General features: G+C 36.4%; 1 protein-coding gene and 1 long non-coding RNA gene across 5 annotated transcripts; one reads left to right on the forward strand and one right to left on the reverse strand.

Annotated features, from left to right (window-relative positions):
• Positions 1 to 1,564: 1,564 nt before the first annotated feature.
• On the reverse strand, positions 1,565 to 4,503 carry LOC149751497 (uncharacterized). Its single transcript, XR_016398113.1, has 2 exons — positions 4,184 to 4,503; positions 1,565 to 3,694 (listed from the first exon to the last, which is right to left on the reverse strand). It is a non-coding gene; the product is annotated as an uncharacterized LOC149751497 (long non-coding RNA).
• Positions 4,504 to 7,043: 2,540 nt separating this feature from the next.
• LOC103714113 (uncharacterized) lies at positions 7,044 to 19,305 on the forward strand. 4 transcript variants are annotated; one of them, XM_008801259.6, is made up of 10 exons: positions 7,044 to 7,474; positions 9,940 to 10,140; positions 10,271 to 10,373; positions 10,456 to 10,535; positions 10,619 to 10,696; positions 13,120 to 13,211; positions 16,328 to 16,439; positions 16,586 to 16,703; positions 18,984 to 19,077; positions 19,162 to 19,305. In XM_008801259.6, the coding sequence occupies exons 1-9, from the start codon at positions 7,208 to 7,210 to the stop codon at positions 19,043 to 19,045; spliced, it is 1,113 nt and encodes a 370-aa protein (XP_008799481.3). In that variant the 5' UTR covers positions 7,044 to 7,207; the 3' UTR covers positions 19,046 to 19,077; positions 19,162 to 19,305. The 4 variants fall into 4 exon arrangements, with proteins under 4 accessions (XP_008799481.3, XP_008799480.3, XP_038985763.3 ...); XM_039129835.3 differs by having other exon boundaries at positions 7,046 to 7,474; positions 16,586 to 16,711; XM_008801258.5 differs by having other exon boundaries at positions 18,984 to 19,305.
• Positions 19,306 to 19,533: the final 228 nt, after the last annotated feature.

A 19,533-nucleotide genomic window follows, 5' to 3' on the forward strand; every position in this document is an offset into this window, starting at 1 on the left:
ATGATAATTAGAAAAGACTGCAGTTTCCTAATGGCCAGGAACAAAACCAAAAGGTATCATCGTTCAAGATTCTCTCTCCAACAAGATCGATCCCTTCAACTGTTCAAGATTCAAGACAAGGGGAAAAAAACGCATCTAAATTTTCTTTGACCAATAATAGAACTGGTCCTGATCAAAAGTTGCTGCTCCAGTCCAAAGTCCAAACTCCACTTTTGAAACTAGAATCAAGATATACCCATATAAAACACAAAATAATTCGCCAAGATCCCAACAGGCATTTATAACCAACATTTCACCATTAATATGTTAATAACCTGGCGAAGAAACATAATATAAGAATGCCTCTGTTAACTTTTACATGTAGATAACTTATCTACAATAGAAACACATAATATTCCAAACGAATATTAGATTAGAGAGAACAGCATAAAGAAAACAAATCGTCCTGTTCAGAGCTCATACATATATCTGTGCAATATGTGCCTCCCATGATTCGCTAACCAGAGAAATCACCCTGGAATGGAACATCTCCCTAAAAGAATGACAGAGTTTCAAGAAAGATAACTTCTACCAATAGATGGTGGCTAATACATGCTGTTTTCGTAATTTCTCTGAATGATTAACAAACATAGTTGACAACATCAGAACAAGGTGCGGCTAACACATAATATGACCAACTAGACCATGCTAAATGTCGAAGGAGCTACCAGATTCACTAGAGAGAGAGGAAATTCGAATCTTCTTTGTCCTCCTAGACAAACATATTTCAAACCTACCATGTTCTGATATTCCACCTCAACAAGTTTTGGAATCTGCTACATTCCCTTAAAAAAATGTGAATATCATAAAATGGGCATAAAAAATCTGAAACATTTCCAGAAACTCTCAACATATCAATGACCCCAGTACGAGTAGTCAGACCCTCAACAGATGAGGTATCATATCAAAATTTCAATAATTCTAGCTCCCTAATGCTGTAAGAAACAACAGTCTGCTTCAAAAATATTGGGCTTCCTTCAGATTTCTTGCACGACACCATTCCAACCTCTTAAACATCACAAAGATACCTAAAAATGACATAAAAATGAGTGCCACCTGGTACACAAATCAAATGACTAGATTTTTTTTTTTGGTAGAGAATGATCGGATATTTCAAAACAAGGTACGCCGTATCAGCTCGTACTGAATGGTACGGAGCGTACCATACTTATTCGGTACTGGTACTTGATATGGATAATATACCAAGTATCGGTATACCAATAAAATTCCATATCGTATCATACTGACATTGTGCCAGTGTGGCACTGGTACGGTGTCCGATACCGAAACGGTGAATCTTGTTTCAAAATGCATTTTCTTGCAAGATTAGAATGACATGCCTCCTGCACAATTCGAAATCAGACACCTAGCTTGAAACTACAATATGCAAATACTCCGAGACTCAATGTAAGCCTCATAACAACCAAACTGCACGGAAGGAATTACATAGCTTGTGCAGGCAACTGAATCTTGTTGGAATGAATATGAACTTTCTTAAGAGTTCCACTCCTATGAAAACAGAGACTTGAAAAATGGATAATTAATTTCTCTGCTAAAAACGATTACAAATGTGAGTATTTATAGAAATATGTAGACATGAATAGGTGCATCCCTTCATGTAGAGTTACAATGCTTCAATCATAGGTGCATCCCTTCGTGTAGAGTTGCAATGTTTCATGAACTGGTACACTATTTCCTGAACAGTCACGATGCTTTAATTTTCAATCTGCCTTCTTTTGACTTCTACTTAAGTAAATAAACCCAGCATTTTCGAGAAAAATCGTCAATAAAGGTTAAGAAATAGAAATGACCTCCAAGGGAGGGGACTGACATCTTGCCACAAATGTCAGTATGAACTAATTGAAGAGGGGCTTTTGCATGCCATTTTGCTTTGTTAGGAAAAGATGCTCTTGAATGCTTGCCCATAACACAGCTCTCACAAACTTCCTTCAAGTCATCAATATAAGGAAGTCCTTGCACAAAATTTTTCTCCTTCAAAAGCTTTAAAGATTTGTAATTTAGATGGCCAAATCTTCTATGCCATAGCTCGGATTCATTTTCAGTTGCTACTAATCCAAAGTTGTTTGTTGTAACTTGGAAAGGAAAATATCTCTTTTCTGTCATTTGAACAGAAACCAGCAATCTTTGATGCTTGTCATATATCAAGCACTTATCTTGGGCAAAAGAAAGAGAATATCCATTTTGCATGAGTTATCCCACACTAAGCAAGTCTGCTGCCAAATTAGGAACATATAAAACTTCTCTGATATGTCTGCTTCCTTGCTTGGTTTGAATTTTGATTGCGCCTTTCCCATTTGCTCTTAAGAAAGTCCCATCTCCAATTTGTATTTTTGGCTTGATGGATTCATCTAGCTCCACAAACAGACTTCTTTTACCACTCATATGATTACTATAGGCACTGTCTAATTGCCATTGTCCTGTAGTTTCTACTTTGGTTGTCATGGCGGCAACAAAGAGAAAGTTTTCTTCTTCTGCTTCTGTCATCTTGGCCTGTTGTCCTTCTCCTCTTTTTTTTCCTGCAGTCACGTTCTATGTGACCAAATTTTTGGCAAAACCGACACTGGGGTTTACCCTTGTACCAACAATCCTCAGTTTTATGATTGCTTCTTCTACAAATTTTACAAGTCAACTGCTTGCCTTCTGATGCCGGACCACTTCTATCTTATTTTGCAGAGTTCTTTTTCCATGAAGATTTTGGCTTCTTCCCTTTGTTTTGTGTTCTTGACGAGAACACACTTTCTACTGATCTGTTTTCTCTTCTAAGTTTTCTTTGCTCATGCATATGCAAAGAATACATGAGTTGCTGGACTATGAGAGTTGACAGGTCTTTAGTCTCTTCGATCAAGATTACTGAATCATCATAATTTGGAGGAAGACTTACTAAGATCTTCTCCACAATATGTTGTTCAGTAATATTATCTCCTGCGGCCTTAATTTGGTTTACGAGCTCAAATGCCCAAGAAAAAAAAATCAAACATAGATTCTGTTTCTTTCATCTGCAGCATTTCAAACTCTCTGCGCAAATTTTGTAATCTAAGTGCAGATTGTCTCTCATCTCCTTGGTATTCAAGGCAAAGACGATCCCAGGCTTCCTTTGCTGTAGATGCATACATAATTCGAGGAAAAATTGTGGGAGAAATTCCAGCTTGAATACGAGCCAATGCCCGAGCATCTACCATTCTACTCTTGTCTATTTGCTTCTTCGCTTCTTCTGTTAGTTGCACTCCTTGTTCTGGTTCTTGGAATTTAACCTACATGGCATTCCACACACCCTCTGCCAACAAAAGAGTTCTCATCTTAATACGCCAGAACTCATAGTTTTCTCCATTAAAAATTGGATAGAGAGTATTTAATGAGTTTGACGTCGATAGCTTCTCCATTGTAGATGAAAACCCGCTCCGATACCACTTTGTTGGAATGAATATGAACTTTCTTAAAAGTTCCACTCCTATGAAAATAGAGCTTGAAAAATGGATAACTAATTTCTCTGCTAAAAACGATTACAAATGTGAGTATTTATAGTAATATGTAGACATGAATAGGTGCATCCCTTCATGTAGAGTTGCAATGCTTCAATCATAGGTGCATCCCTTCGCGTAGAGTTGCAATGCTTCATGAACTAGTACACTATTTCCTGAACAGTCACGATGCTTTAATTTTCAATCTCATTAACTTTTAACAATTATTTGATATTTCATCTACTCTTGTTATCTAGAAAGTCTTTTGATTTTGCTATGATTTTGCATTGGATTCTCTTCACTTCACAGTGAACAGGTTTCACCTCAGACGGAGATTCAACATAAATTGGAAAGCATTTCAACTAAACAAGAAGAGTTGTGTTTTCCATCTTTCTGGTTTAAATCCCAACTACGCCGAATAAAATACGATTACAGAGTCAAGTTCATAGTTTTCAAACACAGTAGAAACAAAAAAAAGTATAAATTAGATGAAGTTTTGAGAAGCTATTGGGTTCATCTTGTCCATGAAATCAAAATCAAATAGCACGAACGAAGTGGAGAAAGATAGTATGTTTTTTTAGGAGAAAAATAAGAACCGATCAAAAAAATCCAAAGCTAAGCAACGGTACAAGAAAAGATTGAATTTTTAAAAGAAATTACTGTACCTAATAATGGATTGTAACATCCCAGGACCTCAAGAAGCTAAATTCTGGCCTCCAACTTCTCCTCCTACTACCCTTCTCTCTTTCTTTCACCACCTCACCCTCAGCCTTGTGGATTGGGCTCAGTTGCTTCCAATTCCTTTGTCCACCCAAATTATGCTATAAAAAAATCCATCCGGATTGGGGTAGAGCGGAGGTCGCCTTTGCTTCGAGAAGACGAGAAGCAAGAGAGAGGGCGGGAGAGAACGAAATGGGTACAGAAGATAGGGCAGGCCGCCGTTTCTCGTCGTAGCCTGGATCGATAGAATCGAAAATTATCTCTTGGTCCGTGAATCGAGAAGCCGTTACTAAAATGGTTTTTTTTCATGAATACTTTCTAAATTTCGAATTTTGCATGTATACTCTTTTAAATTAATATTTATATATATATCTTTGTAAAACACTTATTTTATCATTATACTTTTTTTTTATTTTTATTTTTCATATGTACCCAAGCTATCTAACGACGTTAAAAAATTAATAATTTTAAATTAAAATAATTAAAATATTCTTAATGCGTAGACATGCAAATAGATCGCGATCCCGATAGCAGGAGAAGAAGATAGGAATAATAGCATAATTTTTAAATTTTATTTTATTTTTAATTAATATAAATATAATTTTTTCTAAGACCGTTAGAACAACCGTTATATTACGGGCATTTGTACAATAACAGAGTTTGATGAGGATATACATGCAAATATAAATTTTGGAAGGATATTCATATAAAATATGATATTTAGAAAGGTATCTATGCAAAAAATCCTTACAACATCGCCGAGCAAAAGTCCCATATAGAGGCTGCAAATCGTTCGCAGTCTCCATGTAGAATGCGTTTAGACTTATGCATAGATCATTACTTTGATGGAAATTACTCGGATACAATAGAAGAGATTTGGATTAGATTTGGGCTAAAATGACCCTACCAAAAGTACATTATGTTAGAGTTGGCTTTCAACCAAACTTAAATAAAGTATATTTATATTTTATATGATATTTATATATTTATAAAATTACATATATGATCTTGTTAAATTATATGCAAATATATCATTAAAATTGATGAATTTGAGATATTAATCCAACATACTAATTTAACTTAATCTAGTCCAATTAATATGGCACAACCAAGCATGATCCACTTCACTTGGCCTAATTCAAATTTAGTATAAGATCAGATCAGGTTGGGCTAAGTTGGAGGAATCCCAACCTCGGACTTAGTTGGGTTAGGTTAGGATTGTGAGTTAAAGAGACTAGGTTGGGCTACATCTAGTCCTTTAACTTAACCTAATTACCCACCCAAGTTGCAGCTTTGATTAATCTCTATATGGAAGCTGCTGATAGAGTTGTTTGTTGATACCTTTCCCATTCTTAAATTGCTTAAACATTTATAACTCATAAGTTCCATATATATAATGGCAACAAACTCTGTGCAATCTCTACATATGTCGTTTTTAAGAAAGAAATTATACAACCCTTCTCAAATCTATTATGACATAATAATTAGGTGCCAACGAGCTCTTTTTTTTAATTTAAAATTTCAAGATAATTCATTAGAATTAATTATATGTATTCTGATATTTTGCAGTTATTGAAAATAAAAGTGCCTTTTAATTGCTTTCTTAGTTTGATTCTATATTGTATCCTTATCATTTATCTCTATAAGATACTATATAGAAAATACTGATTTTAGAAGGAAGGGTATAAAGAAATTATTGATTAGATTTTCTCATATAAAAAAATCTGCTTTATATGTTTGATGGATCGGCTGAATTAAACATATGAATAATCTTATTCAAATTTGAAATGCTTCCTGACTTTCAACCAATTATTGCTTCAATATAATTATTGTAGCAAATGCTATAACTTATTTTTATTACTTAGCAGCGCGATCGCACCAAGCTTATAGATCCCATTTTGGCCTAAAATCTCTTTAATGCCTACTAGCATCTAATAGCAAAGCTTCTATAGATTGAATGTGTTGTCACGGAATCTCGTCCAGCTGTGGAGGTTTGGAGGGTGCCAGACTGCCAGTCTATCTATAGAAAGATGTTGATCTATGCACAAAAGAATAATAGAAAGGCTTGCCAGATTAGTTTCGGCTAGATCCTCAGATGCTTAAGTCAAAAAGGGCTTTGGAATTGCAACAAAAAATAGAAAAATATAAAAGAAAAGATCAATGTAGAGTATTGTCTTCTTCTAGTCGGCCTTCTCTGGTTGGCCTTCTTACCTTGGCCGTGGGTAGCTCATAGACTTGTTAACGAGTCAAGAAAAAGAGAATAGAATGATGGACAAAAGGTTGAGAGTTCTTACCATAAGAGCTTTGAACTATGAGAGTCTCTTTATGACTACGAGTCCCTCTTTTGAGGTCCTTTGACTCTCTTTATATAGGCATAGGAATAAAAAGCTGTAACTGTCTGTGTTATTGCTGAGTTTCAGACCTAGGTTGGGGCATGGCTCGGATGGTAATGAAGTAGCAGGAATTGAGGTGGACATGGTATAGAAAGTTGATCTCCTTCGGAGATGGCCTACAAAAAATCCGCGTGCCAAAGAAATTCCAGCAGAAGATCCTTCGATGGCTAAGTTAGGATAGAGAGGTAACAATATGAAAGGAAAAAAGCTTCAGCAAAGGGCGGCCGCTATGAGTGGATAAAAAAATGTCAGGCATATTGAGGTCTCTGCAAATCGAGCTATTGTTTTAAAGAAAAAAATTAGAGCTATTGGTAAATAATGCTGTTTCCTGTAGGATGGGAGACATCTGATCTGAGTTCTTTCTTAAAACCTGGTACTTTTCCCCCGGACCTCCTATAAAACCCTCCCATGACCTCACCATACGCCGTTCTGGGTCCCAAGCCCTCCTATTCGCTACTCCCGTTTCTATTCCCTTTTCCCCCTCTTTTATTCTCTCTCCCTCCCCAAAGCCCCGCAGCGCCTCCTCTTGGTGGCCATAATACCTTGTAGAATTCTTGCTTCTCTTGGTTCGAATCCATGGAAGCTCTCTCGAGTTCGATCGTTCCTCCAAGGCTCGCCGAAATCTCTCCTTCTCACCAACCTCCGATCCCTCCCCTGCTCAAAGTTCCTTCCTTTCGACTTGGTGGGTTCTTGAAAGCCCGCGAGAATTTTGATTTCCTGAGGCTGTCGTCATCGTCGGAATCGAGCGCTCGGAGGAGTTGGGGCAGGTTCAGAGCTCTCGCTAATGACGTCTCCGGCAACGGGTCTGGCTTCATTGCCGACGAGGGTTTGTCTCCGGAAAGGGTATCCTTCGCGCCTCATCCTTCGAGATTTGATCTTTTTGTTATATGAGATGATTTCTTGATCCTCTAGTTTGATTGTTGAGGTAAGAACTGAATCTTGATGGCGAGAGTAAAACTGATGGTTTGATGGTCCAAGAAAGGGCTTTGGTGCATCTTTAGATGCCCTACTTTTACCGCAAATTTATTGTTTGAATTGTTGGAGTAATTGACTGTGCACAATCTGCATTTGGGTTCATAGGAAATCGAAATTTATAAATGATTGAAGCCTGGAAGTAGGCTTTATAGCGAGTGATATGCAAGTAACTAACTATTTCCTTCCTTCTTGTGTGGATTTGCCCATAAAGTTCATCTCTAGATAAAGATAAACCAGTTGATAGAAAAAAATCCCAATATTCCCTCTTTTTTTATAATCCTCCTCAAGAAAAAGAAAATGGAGAGGTTGGGGCGCTCAGGAACAGGTCTAGCTTCATGACCAACTAGGGTTTGCTTAGGTTGAGGTATTCTTCTTGCCTTATACTTAAAGATTTGATCTTTTGTTATATGAGATGGTTTCTTGTTTCTATAGTTTGATTGCTGAAGTAAAAACGGTATCTCGATTATAACAGTTACATTGGTGGTCTGATCTAAGAACGGTTTTTGGTGGATTGCTACATGCCCTAGTTTTAACTCAAATTATAGCTTGAACTCTTGACAAAGATGTCTTTGGGAAAAATAATGCTCAGTCTTAAGATTTGATCTTTTGTTATATGAGATGGTTTCTTGTTTCTACAGTTTGACTGCTGAGGTAAGAATGGAATCTTGATTTGCAAGGTCTGGTCTAAGAATGGTTTTTGGTGGATTGCTAGACACCCTAGTTTTACCTCAAATTATAGTTTAAATTCTTTAAGTTGTTGTCTTTGAGAAAAATAATGTTCAACTTGCAACTGGGTCATAAAATTTGGAATTTATAAATGAATAAAGACTCAAGAACGTCGAAGCAGGGTTTATAGCAAGTGCTTTATAAGTAACTGTCCTATAGGTCAAGCTTGTTGCAGATTTTCCTTTCTTGAGTTATCTTAGAAATAGTAAAAGTAAAAAATCCCAACATCACCGCTTGAACCAAGTTCAGTCCCCAAGAAAAAGAAAATGAAGAAAAAAGGAACATTGTTTGCAAGTTTCTAATCGATAATACCCTTAATTTTCTAGCTAATCTAGGCTTTCTGAGATCCTCGTTTATTGTGCCTTCAAAGCATTCTGTTTAGCCCCTTGACCAACAAAAGGAAAAAGGGAAAAGACAAGAGGCAAAGTTGAAAAGGGAGTCACATGGCTTAGAGTTCTTCTACAAGTTGCACTGCTGTGTTCTTTATTGAAGAGTGTACACCTTGGTCGAATGGGCAACCTGTCAAGGCCTTCAAGATATCACTCTTTTATATTCCCCCTTTGATGAATGACATTAAGAGACTGATCAATGTGTTCCCTGATCACTTATCTGAGCCCTAAAAATATTAGTAATTTTCTGGATTAACCTCATTTCAATGACTAATAGATTTAAAACATTCTATCTTCTCTACCCTGTTATTCTTTTGGGAATATAAGGGTGGATAACCTATCAATCTCTACTTTGCCTCCACAATTTTTAGAAGGTAGCTGTGTGTCCTGCTCCGCAACCTTGTATGACTTTTGAAAGAAAGCAATATTATTCCTAGCGCCTTTCTACCCCTAGTTCCGTTCTTTGATCTGTTTGAGTCTGACAAAAACCTCCAGATCAAATAGGTCTGTAATTAGTTGCCTCATCAACTTGCTGTAATTGGAGCTGTTGATTCTTATGGTTTTAACTCGTCTGATTTTAAGGTTATCCTTCTCTCTTCGCAACCACTTCCCACCCCTCCCAACCCACCCATCCACAAAGAAAGTCCATCTGACCCTTTATCCCTATATTCTTCTGACCACATTAAAAATAAATCTTGCTACATAAGTAAGTGAAGCAACTGGATATAGTGCATTGGTCTTCAAAACACCCATTTCTAGCCGTGTAAACTGTGTTGTACTTTATAATCTTATGATACTGTATGAGACAAAAGACCACATGATGCTTAGCTGACAATTGAGGCAAGGGCTTAACTTCTTAAACTGTAGTTTCTTCTATTGAGCAATATAAGATATTTTCTTACTATTGTTTTCTACTTGTTTTATATTATTTTTTTGTGAGCTCATGTCTTGTATAGATAGGTTGTCTATTGTTGGAACAATGTTGAATTGGCCTCTTGTGTATTTCAAAGCTCATTGAGGTGAAGGAGAAGTTAAAGCAAGTAAACATTGCGACTTATAATAAATCAGGAAACATTTTTTCCTCAAATCAGATGAAGGTTTTTATACATTTTCTGATCTATATTACAACCTTTGATTTCTAGATCATTTATTTAGCAACTAGAAATGAGAAATGATTGATAGGTGATTATCCTGATGTTTTTTCTTGTATTATTAAAGAATAATCTGAGTTACAATCATAGCGATGAAGCTGGCATCACTGACAAATCAGAGATGGCATCGCCTGCTGCTGGTGGAAGTGGAACCAGTGGATCTAGAGCTGGGCTTTTTAGAACACCTATTTCTGGTGGTGTGCAAAGTGCAACCTCTGCTCATGATTTACCTCCGCCAGCCTTGGCCGTTCGTAATCTGATGGAGCAGGTATAATCTTCTTTCTCTTTTTCTATTAGTTAATTCAGTGCTTTGATTTTAATTATTGAGTGCTTTTCAATGCCTTTTAGTTCCTTTTTAGTTGACTATGTTACTTTTACTGTTTCTTTTTACAAAACAGGCTAGATTTGCTCATTTGTGCACTGTAATGTCTCGGATGCATCATCATCGTGCAGGATATCCATTTGGTTCTCTAGTTGACTTTGCAACAGATTCAATGGGCCGTAAGTTAGCTTTGAATCTTATTGCATACGTGTAATATCTATTTCCAAAATCTCATATGCTATCTTTTACAATTCTATACAGATCCAATCTTTTCACTGTCACCATTGGCCATACACACGCGGAATCTGTTGGCAGATCCAAGATGCACACTTGTTGTACAGGTTGTGACTCTTATGCTTAGAATAATCTTTGGAGGACCCCTTTTCCTGTTATCACTTGGTCTTTAGCTTTCTTTTGTTTTCAGATACCTGGATGGAGCGGTTTATCAAATGCACGTGTGACAATATTTGGTGATGTTATCCCTCTTCCAGCTGACCAGCAGGTTCATAACAAACTATATAACTCATTTCATTTTGGTTTTTACCATACTAGTTGGTAAAAGAATATTTTAGCTGTATCAGTTTTATGCTTATGGCCGGTCATGCACACATAGACGCACACACCCAAAGAAAGGAAGTTTATCTTAGTTATTTCTAAGTATTTCAACCAGATCTAACTGCCTGATATGCTAGTCAAGATAATATAAAGTTGACATGTTTAGACACCCAACGGAAGAAACCCATATCAAGTCTAAGTGGTCAGTGGTTTTCATCATCTTGTACTATCTCTTAGAGCTCGTGCTCTTCTCTCTCTATCTCTCTCTGTGTGTGTGTGTGTGAACATAAGGGCAAGGTATTAGGTGTTCTTTTATTAGACTTCATCGATCGGCTATTCCAAGGACTGCAAGCTAGTTACTACTGTTGCTTGCAAGGATGCATAAAACTGATCTATATTTCATGAAAGAGGATAATGAGGACAACTAGACTAGGAGATTATGATGAGAGTGCAATGTTGAGTAGGGAGGCTTTTGAGAGAAGGATAAAGCCACGGTGCACTATACTATACCAAACCGAGCTGTACGGAGTGTACCGTACCATATTAGTTTAATACCATTATATAGTATGGGGGGAGGGGTGTATGAATACTCGGTACGCCGAATCAACTTCATAACATATTGTACCGACACAGTGATGGCATGGCGCCAGTGTAGGGCCCGGTACCGAGACGCGTATCTTAGATAAAGCTATTCATATCAAGGCATCTTCATCATCCTTAGCATACTACTTTAATTAGATTCTACTGCAATGGTAGCATTTAAAATAAAAGAATAAAGAAGTGCTCCAATAAGATAGAGGGTTTTTTTCTTCTTATTGGAGAACAACAAACTTGAATAAATAAATAAGAATTTTTTCCAAAGATTTGTAACCCAAATCTGGCAATCTTCAAGTTGTTTGACTTGATCTCATGCCATTAAAGTTAACAAGCTTCACAATTTTCTACTAGAAGACTTTGGTACCATACAATTTGTCTTAGTATTATCCTATATCTGATTATGTTTATAGTTAATTGATTTTCTTTATCTGGTAATTCATGTATGTAGATTTTCCAATCACTTGACAAGCATGTGTTCTAGAAAAGTTAAAACTCTCTCTCCATCTCTGCATTCTTTAAGCCTGTCATTTTCTGGTTGCTGCACCATCTGTGCTCATGCTTTTGCTTTAGTAATACCACTTTAAGTTTTGGCCACCTTAGTTATTCAAGAATATCATAGAGATGTTAAAGTAGTATGCAACAAAAAATAACAAAAACCAAGCTTTATATATATATATATATATATATATATATATATATATATATATATATATATATATATATATATATATATATATATATTAAAACACAAATCATAAAGTCTATACACAAGGATTTATCAGATTCACAATTCTCAACCTGATATTAATCACTTCACAAATTGTTTCAACAGACCAGTATTACCTTGGAATGAGGCAAATCTTTAAAAGTGAATGTAGTCTCTTGCTTGGAACTGAAATATCTTAGTCATGACATACTCAATTATTTTAGAAAATAGCAGTGGCAACAAAGTTAAACCTCTATTCTCCTCTTATTAGCTAATAATAAGAATATTTACAATATAGTAAATCTACTGGCCTGATGTATGATCATAAAGGACTTCCTGATGCTTATAAGATTCTCGAAAGTGTTAGTAGTAGGAAAATCATCATTGTCTTGCAATAATTCTTGAAGAACAGTAGTGCATACTATAATGGTAAAGTTGCTTACAGCTTTATATAGCATTTTTTTTTTCTGTCACTTGAGTGCTATTAGACAAGAATTAATAATACATGTGAAAGTAAATGCATGTAGCACATGTATGAAACAATGCTCCGACACCCTTTAGTACCAGACTCTAGTACAGGTGCTTGCAAAGTCTCGCATTATATGTGGTTCTGTTTCCAAAGAAATGTGGTTCAGTTAGATGGAATGCTAAATTTATACTTATATGGGCTTGCGAAGTGGCCCAAATTTTGACCAGTACAACTTGCTTGATAGCATATTATTATTTGAGATCATATGACTGCCTCACACACTCCTTGGAACTCTCAGAACCTGTGAGATTGTTTTTCGTCTGAGTCGTATGGAAGAGTTTGTCTCTTTAGTGGGCTTGCATGATCTATGGTGTGCTCTTTCTGGAGAGCAACATTTTATAACGCTTGGAACTATCTGGAACTTTCAGTTTAGTGCTCAACTGCTTCGTGGTTGTAAATACTTTTTTAATGATATGTTGCATGTCCAAATCTGAACTTCAATTTTAATGAAAGGCATGCTACCGAATAATTCTTTTAGATCTTTTTAGATGCACGATGCATGAATGTTTCTTAAAATGACATTTTCTGCCTACTTCAGGAGTGGGCTCGCAAGCAATATATTGCCAAACACCAACAATGGGCATCCCAGCAATGGGGAAACTTTTACTATTATAGGATGCAGAACATAAGGTTTGCTCCTGAACTTTTCGTGCTGGTGTTTACTCTTGCATCATGACAACAATCTAACAAGATATATAAGGACAAAAGTTCTTTTTAACAGACAGCAATGATGATGTGGGGAAAGCAAACATATGGATGACTTCTGTTTGCTTAGGCATGCATTGGTGGCAAGAGGATAAAAAGCTGATAGTGGATCTTGCATCCTCATGTGCACCATAGTTCATATAAGAGCAGGGTCCTATCAAACATATTGAAATAGGGGAAAAATATTGGGCTTAGGCATATGTTGAAATTTTGTATTTTTCTATCACAAGTAGAAAATATGCTATAATAAATCTAAGGGTAAAGGGATTCTCTTAAGAGTTTGCAAAATAAATCTTCTGGGTTAGTAGAATAATATAAGCATAATACTTTTTCTTTCTTGGTGTTTAAGTGCTTCTAATTCATTAGTCGAGCCCCTCTTGTTCTAGTGGTTTGATAGCTTGGCCCACTAAGGGAGCAAACTGAGTTCAAAACACCACAAAGGTTTGTACCATTTTAAAAAAGATTTTCTTTTTGTGTGTATACCCTCATAAATATCTGAAATTGCATGTATACCTTTGCAATTTTCTATTTACATGTATGCCCTTATAATTGTTTCTTTTTGCATATATACTTTTATAAATATCTAAAATTGTATGTACCCTTGCAAATTTACCATCTGTGTGTACCCTTATAAATTATTTTTTTGCATGTATACCTTTAATAAGGAAAGCCATGCAAAAAGAAATAATTTACAATGATATACACGCAAATAGTAAATTTGCAATAGCATACATGCAATTTCAGATACTCATAAACCCCCCCTCCCCCCCAAAAAGAAAAAACCTAAGTTATTTGAGTGAATGTGGTTAGATTACAATTAGAATTATCTTGAGTTTAAGTAGAATTATGCTCCCTCATGCTACTTATATTGTTAAGAAATAATGAAATAGCTCAGATGTGGATTTGTAAACTAATGCTGTTTTCTTTTCTTAGGGATAATGACTAAGTTGCTGTTAATAATAATAATACAGATTTGGACTGTATTTCAGTTGAGGGTATTTAAAGAGCTGTCTAGGACCAATATTTAAAAAAAAAGCATGAACCTTAGATGCTAAATCTGCAAACTGCAGAGGATATTCAGTATCATAGCATATGGTAAAACTCATCTCAAATGAACCATAATAGTTTCATGAAGTTTGTCCTTTTAAGATTACTTCTTGTTTCAGAGAAAACAAAGAGATCTTGTAGTCCTTGATTGTATGTACAGGAAGAATCTTTAGATATTAAATATCCATAGGAGTTCTTGATCTGAGACCATAAAAAAACCCTCTCCCGTGTTTATCAACCATTTTGATTGCCAGATGCAACTGCTGCATAAGTAACATGACATCTTCACCTGTACAAAATAGTAGTTGTGATCATGGTCTGCCGTACTGGTCCGTACCGGCCGGTACGTACCGGTTCGGCCTGGGACCGGTACCAGATCAGCGTGGAATCCGGTATCGATGGTTTATTGTTGGAGAACCGGTACGGGACCGGTTCGGACTGGTATGTGACCGGTACGGACCGGTCCGGGCTCTGTTCGGACCGGTATGCCGACCGGTACCGGTACAGCGGATTTTGGTTGTGATTGTTGGTGAAGTTATCAGCTTAATAAGAAATTGAAAGAGGGAGAAATCTAATATACTTTTGGTACTATGCTTTAACTGGACTCCAAACCTTCCATCTCAACCTTCGGTGACACACAACTACCATCAGAGTATTTCCTTTGCTTCTGTTCACCTTCCACTGTTGCAGCTTCCATAGCTTCATCGCTCCTCCATTGACAACTGGTGCTCCGACTATATATGCTGCCTATTTTACTGGTGAAGGGAGTAATGGTGGAGATGGAAGAAAATATCTACGTAAATACATGTATGTGTGTATATAACTTCAATTAGAACAGTGTAATAAGAATGTAAAATGAGGATCTTTGTGAAGAAAATATGTTGAGAACTACACAAGCTGCCTTAAGAGAAGATGATGTGCTTCTGATTAAAGATGAAGGGGCAGTGGAGAGGCTGCAAAATATACAACTTCGAATCACTAAACAAAAAAGAAATAATAGCTTGGAGTGAGAGGTCCAGTGCTTGGTGACAGGAAAGTTTATGTTTCAATAAGCCTGCATGTTGCAGGATGTTTCACCGTATTAATTTGGCTGAGATTGAGGAGCCAGCTTTAAGTTTGGTGAAAATGTGAATAGCTTCACTCCTAGTACAACAGGAAGAGGGGTAAATATGACTGAGGCTGGAAATTTGGAACATAAAATGATGAATGAAGATAGGACCACTTACCTTGGACGAACATGATGAAGAAAAGAATAACAGAAATAGATGCAGGGTAAGGAGGATCTTCCCCGGCGGGTTTTCCATTCTGTTCTCCCAAAGATTCTTGGTGACATAAACAAGTTGATTGATAATTTTGGCAAGGCAAGCAATATTTCTCTCAAATGCAATTATCTGATTTCTAAGGAGGGAGTGACATATGATAGCTTTCATAGCTACAAGTTAGTTGGATAGAGTTCACTAAATAATCATAGGTATTAAATTGATCATTTGCTTTTCGATTGCAGAAGGCTTACCATGGATGCAGTTGATCCAGTTTAGTTCCTTTACATTGAGGGTACCCATTGATTAATGCTCTCTCTAATTAATTACATGCCTATCTTGACAGTGCTGCTGCAGATTCTATTGGAAAATGTCAACTATTAGATTGTATTATTTTAGCATTTCAATGCTGAACTATCAGATTTCAATAATCCTTTTATGACTGTTACAAACTTGTGGAGATACATGTGCCCACTGCCCAACATGATATTCTATGTATTATGATACAAATATAACCTCCACTTCAACTCTGGAGTGTAAGTTCTTCAGGGGACTACTACCCAAATGAATTCAAACTTGAGACCGTTGCATGATTCTAATGCCTTTGCCTTTTTTTTTTGTATGTCCTATACTACTTTATTTGTTGCAAATTATGATTATTCTTTTCTTGTTACACTTGTCTGCTACAAACATGATCGTATACATGGTCTTGATCCTGCATATAATTATTACCAGTGATATATATTTCATCGGAGGCTTTGGTACTGTTCAATGGGTAGATGTCAAGGAATATGAGGCCATTCAACCCGACAAAATTGCTGTTGATGGTGGAGAACAAAATCTAAAGGTATTCTTGTGAGTGCTGCTTTTGCTGCATCAAAGAATTTGAGTTATTACTGTCACTCTGTCTGTTTATCTGGTTTGGATCTTGAAATAATCAAAAACCTCCTAATATCTAATTAATGTGCAACCTGATATTTATGTTGTGGATAGGAGCTGAATGCAATGTTCTCAAAACCACTTAAGGAACTTTTATCTACGGAAGTAGAGATAGATGATGCAGCTCTTATATCCATAGACAGCAAAGGGACTGATATACGTGTTCGCCAAGGTGCGCAGGTACGAGATGCAAACATCAAACGTTTAGCTAGTTGTTGCTGCATTTGTTTTGTAATCTGTTATGGTGATGGTTAGGATTCTTCTATTGAACTGAACTCAAGATGGTGACAAAAATTGTCAATCATTCAGATTGCTATCAGAACTTATTTCATAGCAGATGGATGTTATGTTTTGTCAATTACTGTTGACATTTAGACATCACGATCCTCAGCGACGGATCAGATCCATGTGATAAATGAGAAACCATATGACAAATAAAAAATAAGAGTATATGTGGTTTAGTGATTAGATTTTAAGCATAATTAGATGGAAATCTGATTTTGGGCTCAAGAAATGATCTTTAGAGGAAATTCTGCTCATTAGGGGTACCACCATTGAAAAACTTTGGTTCATACCAGCTGCCTACAAAAGTCAACAGTTGCGAACACTTGCCATGTCATTCACTGCTGAACTAGGGTTATCCAAAAGTGGGGATTAGGTGACTGAATGCTATCAAAGCTCATGACGAACTATTCATGCAATGTATTGGAATCCTAGTGGCGACCCAAATTGATGGGAATTGGTTGCCTTAGGAACTGTACACCAAAAGTTGTTCTTAGTCCAGCATGTGGAATCTATTTGTTGTTTGTTTCTCTGTGGAGACTAGTATCTCACCAACTCTAAAAACTCTCTTATCCTTTTGTACCATATTCTTCTGTATATCATTCCAGCGGGAAACATACATTGGGACACTATTCGTGTCATGCTTATATGTTATGGAAGTCAGGCATAGATAATTTTTTTATAGGCATTTTTAACTGAATATGCTGCTTGTACGGGGTTATCTTGCAGATCTCCAAAGACTAATATGTCCACTCGCAAGTCAGTAAAATCAAGTTGTCAACTTCAAGGATGAATATATTCCCATCATTTTAGAGGTCCTTGACATATTAGATATGTGATGCATATGACTTAAAAAACATTCTTGTAAGATTGTGACTTGTTGGCTAGCCACTTTAGATCAATATACTTCTGAATTCGAGTGTCTAGAGCTACTAGGGGTGTAATCGAACCAAGCCGAGTCGAGTAGCTAGAGGCTTGAGCTCGACTCGATTCAAAATATTTGAGTTCGAAATTCGACTCTAGATTGATCGAGTTTTAATAGCTAAGCTCAAACTCGACCCAATAAAAAAAAAAGTAATACTTGAGATCGGCTCAGCTTGACTCGAATATCAACTGAGCCATGCTCGAGCTTGAGTTCGAGCTCGAATTTGAGCCATGGTCATAATTAAAAAATGTAGTTAAAACAAAATATAACACAATATTATATTTTAAAATATTGAATTAATAATATATATAATAAAATATAATATTATTTTATATATATATATATATATATATATATATATATAAACTTGACTAGGCTCATGAATTTTCGAGTCGAGTATTCTATTACTCGAACTTGACTCGAAAAACTATTCGAAGAACTTGAGCTCGTAACACTTAAGTCAAGTCAAGCTTGGATTCGAGTCGATCTCGAGCAGCTTGCGAGCTGCTTGGCTCATTTGCACCCCTAAGAGCTACTACTAAAATATTCGTATTACTAAAATTTAAAAAGCATGCTATTATTCATAATAAGTTCGCCTGAACGCATGCATATGCAGACGTTCATGTTTCCTCCCGTTCTTATATTTTTCTTCCACCCAATAAGATACTTATACTCAAGACTTTAATACTAGTAACAAATCCCGTACCATTTTTTATTAGAATGATGTGAAACTGGTACTGATGAGTACGTAATTTAACTGACAGCTTAAAAATAATGGAAATATTTTGGCATGCATTGGTACGATCAAGTATACTGCTATTAGTAAGTATTAGTGCAGCTGTTACGTACCGATACACAGTTTTTTGGCATCTCGACACTTGTATGGTACCGGTTTTGTATTGGAACGGTATGGTACCAATCATACTGTCCCATTTTGGGCGTTTTGAATCCATTTTTTAACTCGTGGGGTATGGAGTTGCTTATTAAAAAGGCATGTCTTTGTAAACCCTACTTTTCGCATTGTCTTTTTTCTGTATTGCTGATTAATCTCAATCTTTCTGCTTTCAAGATACCATATCTTCCTGTTATCGTGCTTGTCTAGGAATTAAATTAATATATGCTTTTATGCTTTTGGCTATTCATTGCAAAAAGATGAGATAAAACAAAGGAAGCAGAAGTCTTGGTAAATTTATAGTTGGTCGTATTTTAAATGGTCAAAAAAAAACTGAAACTTTGTCTATGCAGTTCAACATTCAGAGGCTATCATTCGAAGTGGAGCATGGAGTGGAGACTTTGGAGGAGGCTAAGAAAGCACTTCAGAAGATAATCAAGAGGAATTGTGGGTCAACATGACGTAACATAAGAATTTTTAAATACTGTTTTATGAAAAGAAAAGGATGAAAAATAAGGTCCTTGGTTGCAGGAATGAAAATGGATCCGATATGCTGATCGCGATCACAAAAAACGTGTCTCCAACCTCATATTTGAGCAGTGCAGGACGTTAGAATCAATGCATGAAGTTTTGTTGATTTAAATAAGATTGGGTTGACATGAGTTCATACTTGAGTATTTCCGTGGATGTTTGTAGAGTGAGATTAGTTGTGTTGATGGGTGCATTGATGAATTGGGGATGAAGTGCAGGTCCGCCCTGCTTTAGGCAGCAAGGTATACAGTACCGAACCAAACTATCAGGTTCACAGTCGATATTGGTAACTGTATCGACACAACTCAAGCTTGTGTCCAAACCTTTGCAAACTGGTCTGTAATTGTGGACCCAACTATCTAGAACTGGTAG

Source organism: Phoenix dactylifera, chromosome 12 (genome assembly GCF_051530095.1).
Source record: "Phoenix dactylifera cultivar Ajwa chromosome 12, Ajwa_hap1_PhDact_Kaust_v1.1, whole genome shotgun sequence".
Classification (NCBI taxonomy): domain Eukaryota; kingdom Viridiplantae; phylum Streptophyta; class Magnoliopsida; order Arecales; family Arecaceae; genus Phoenix; species Phoenix dactylifera.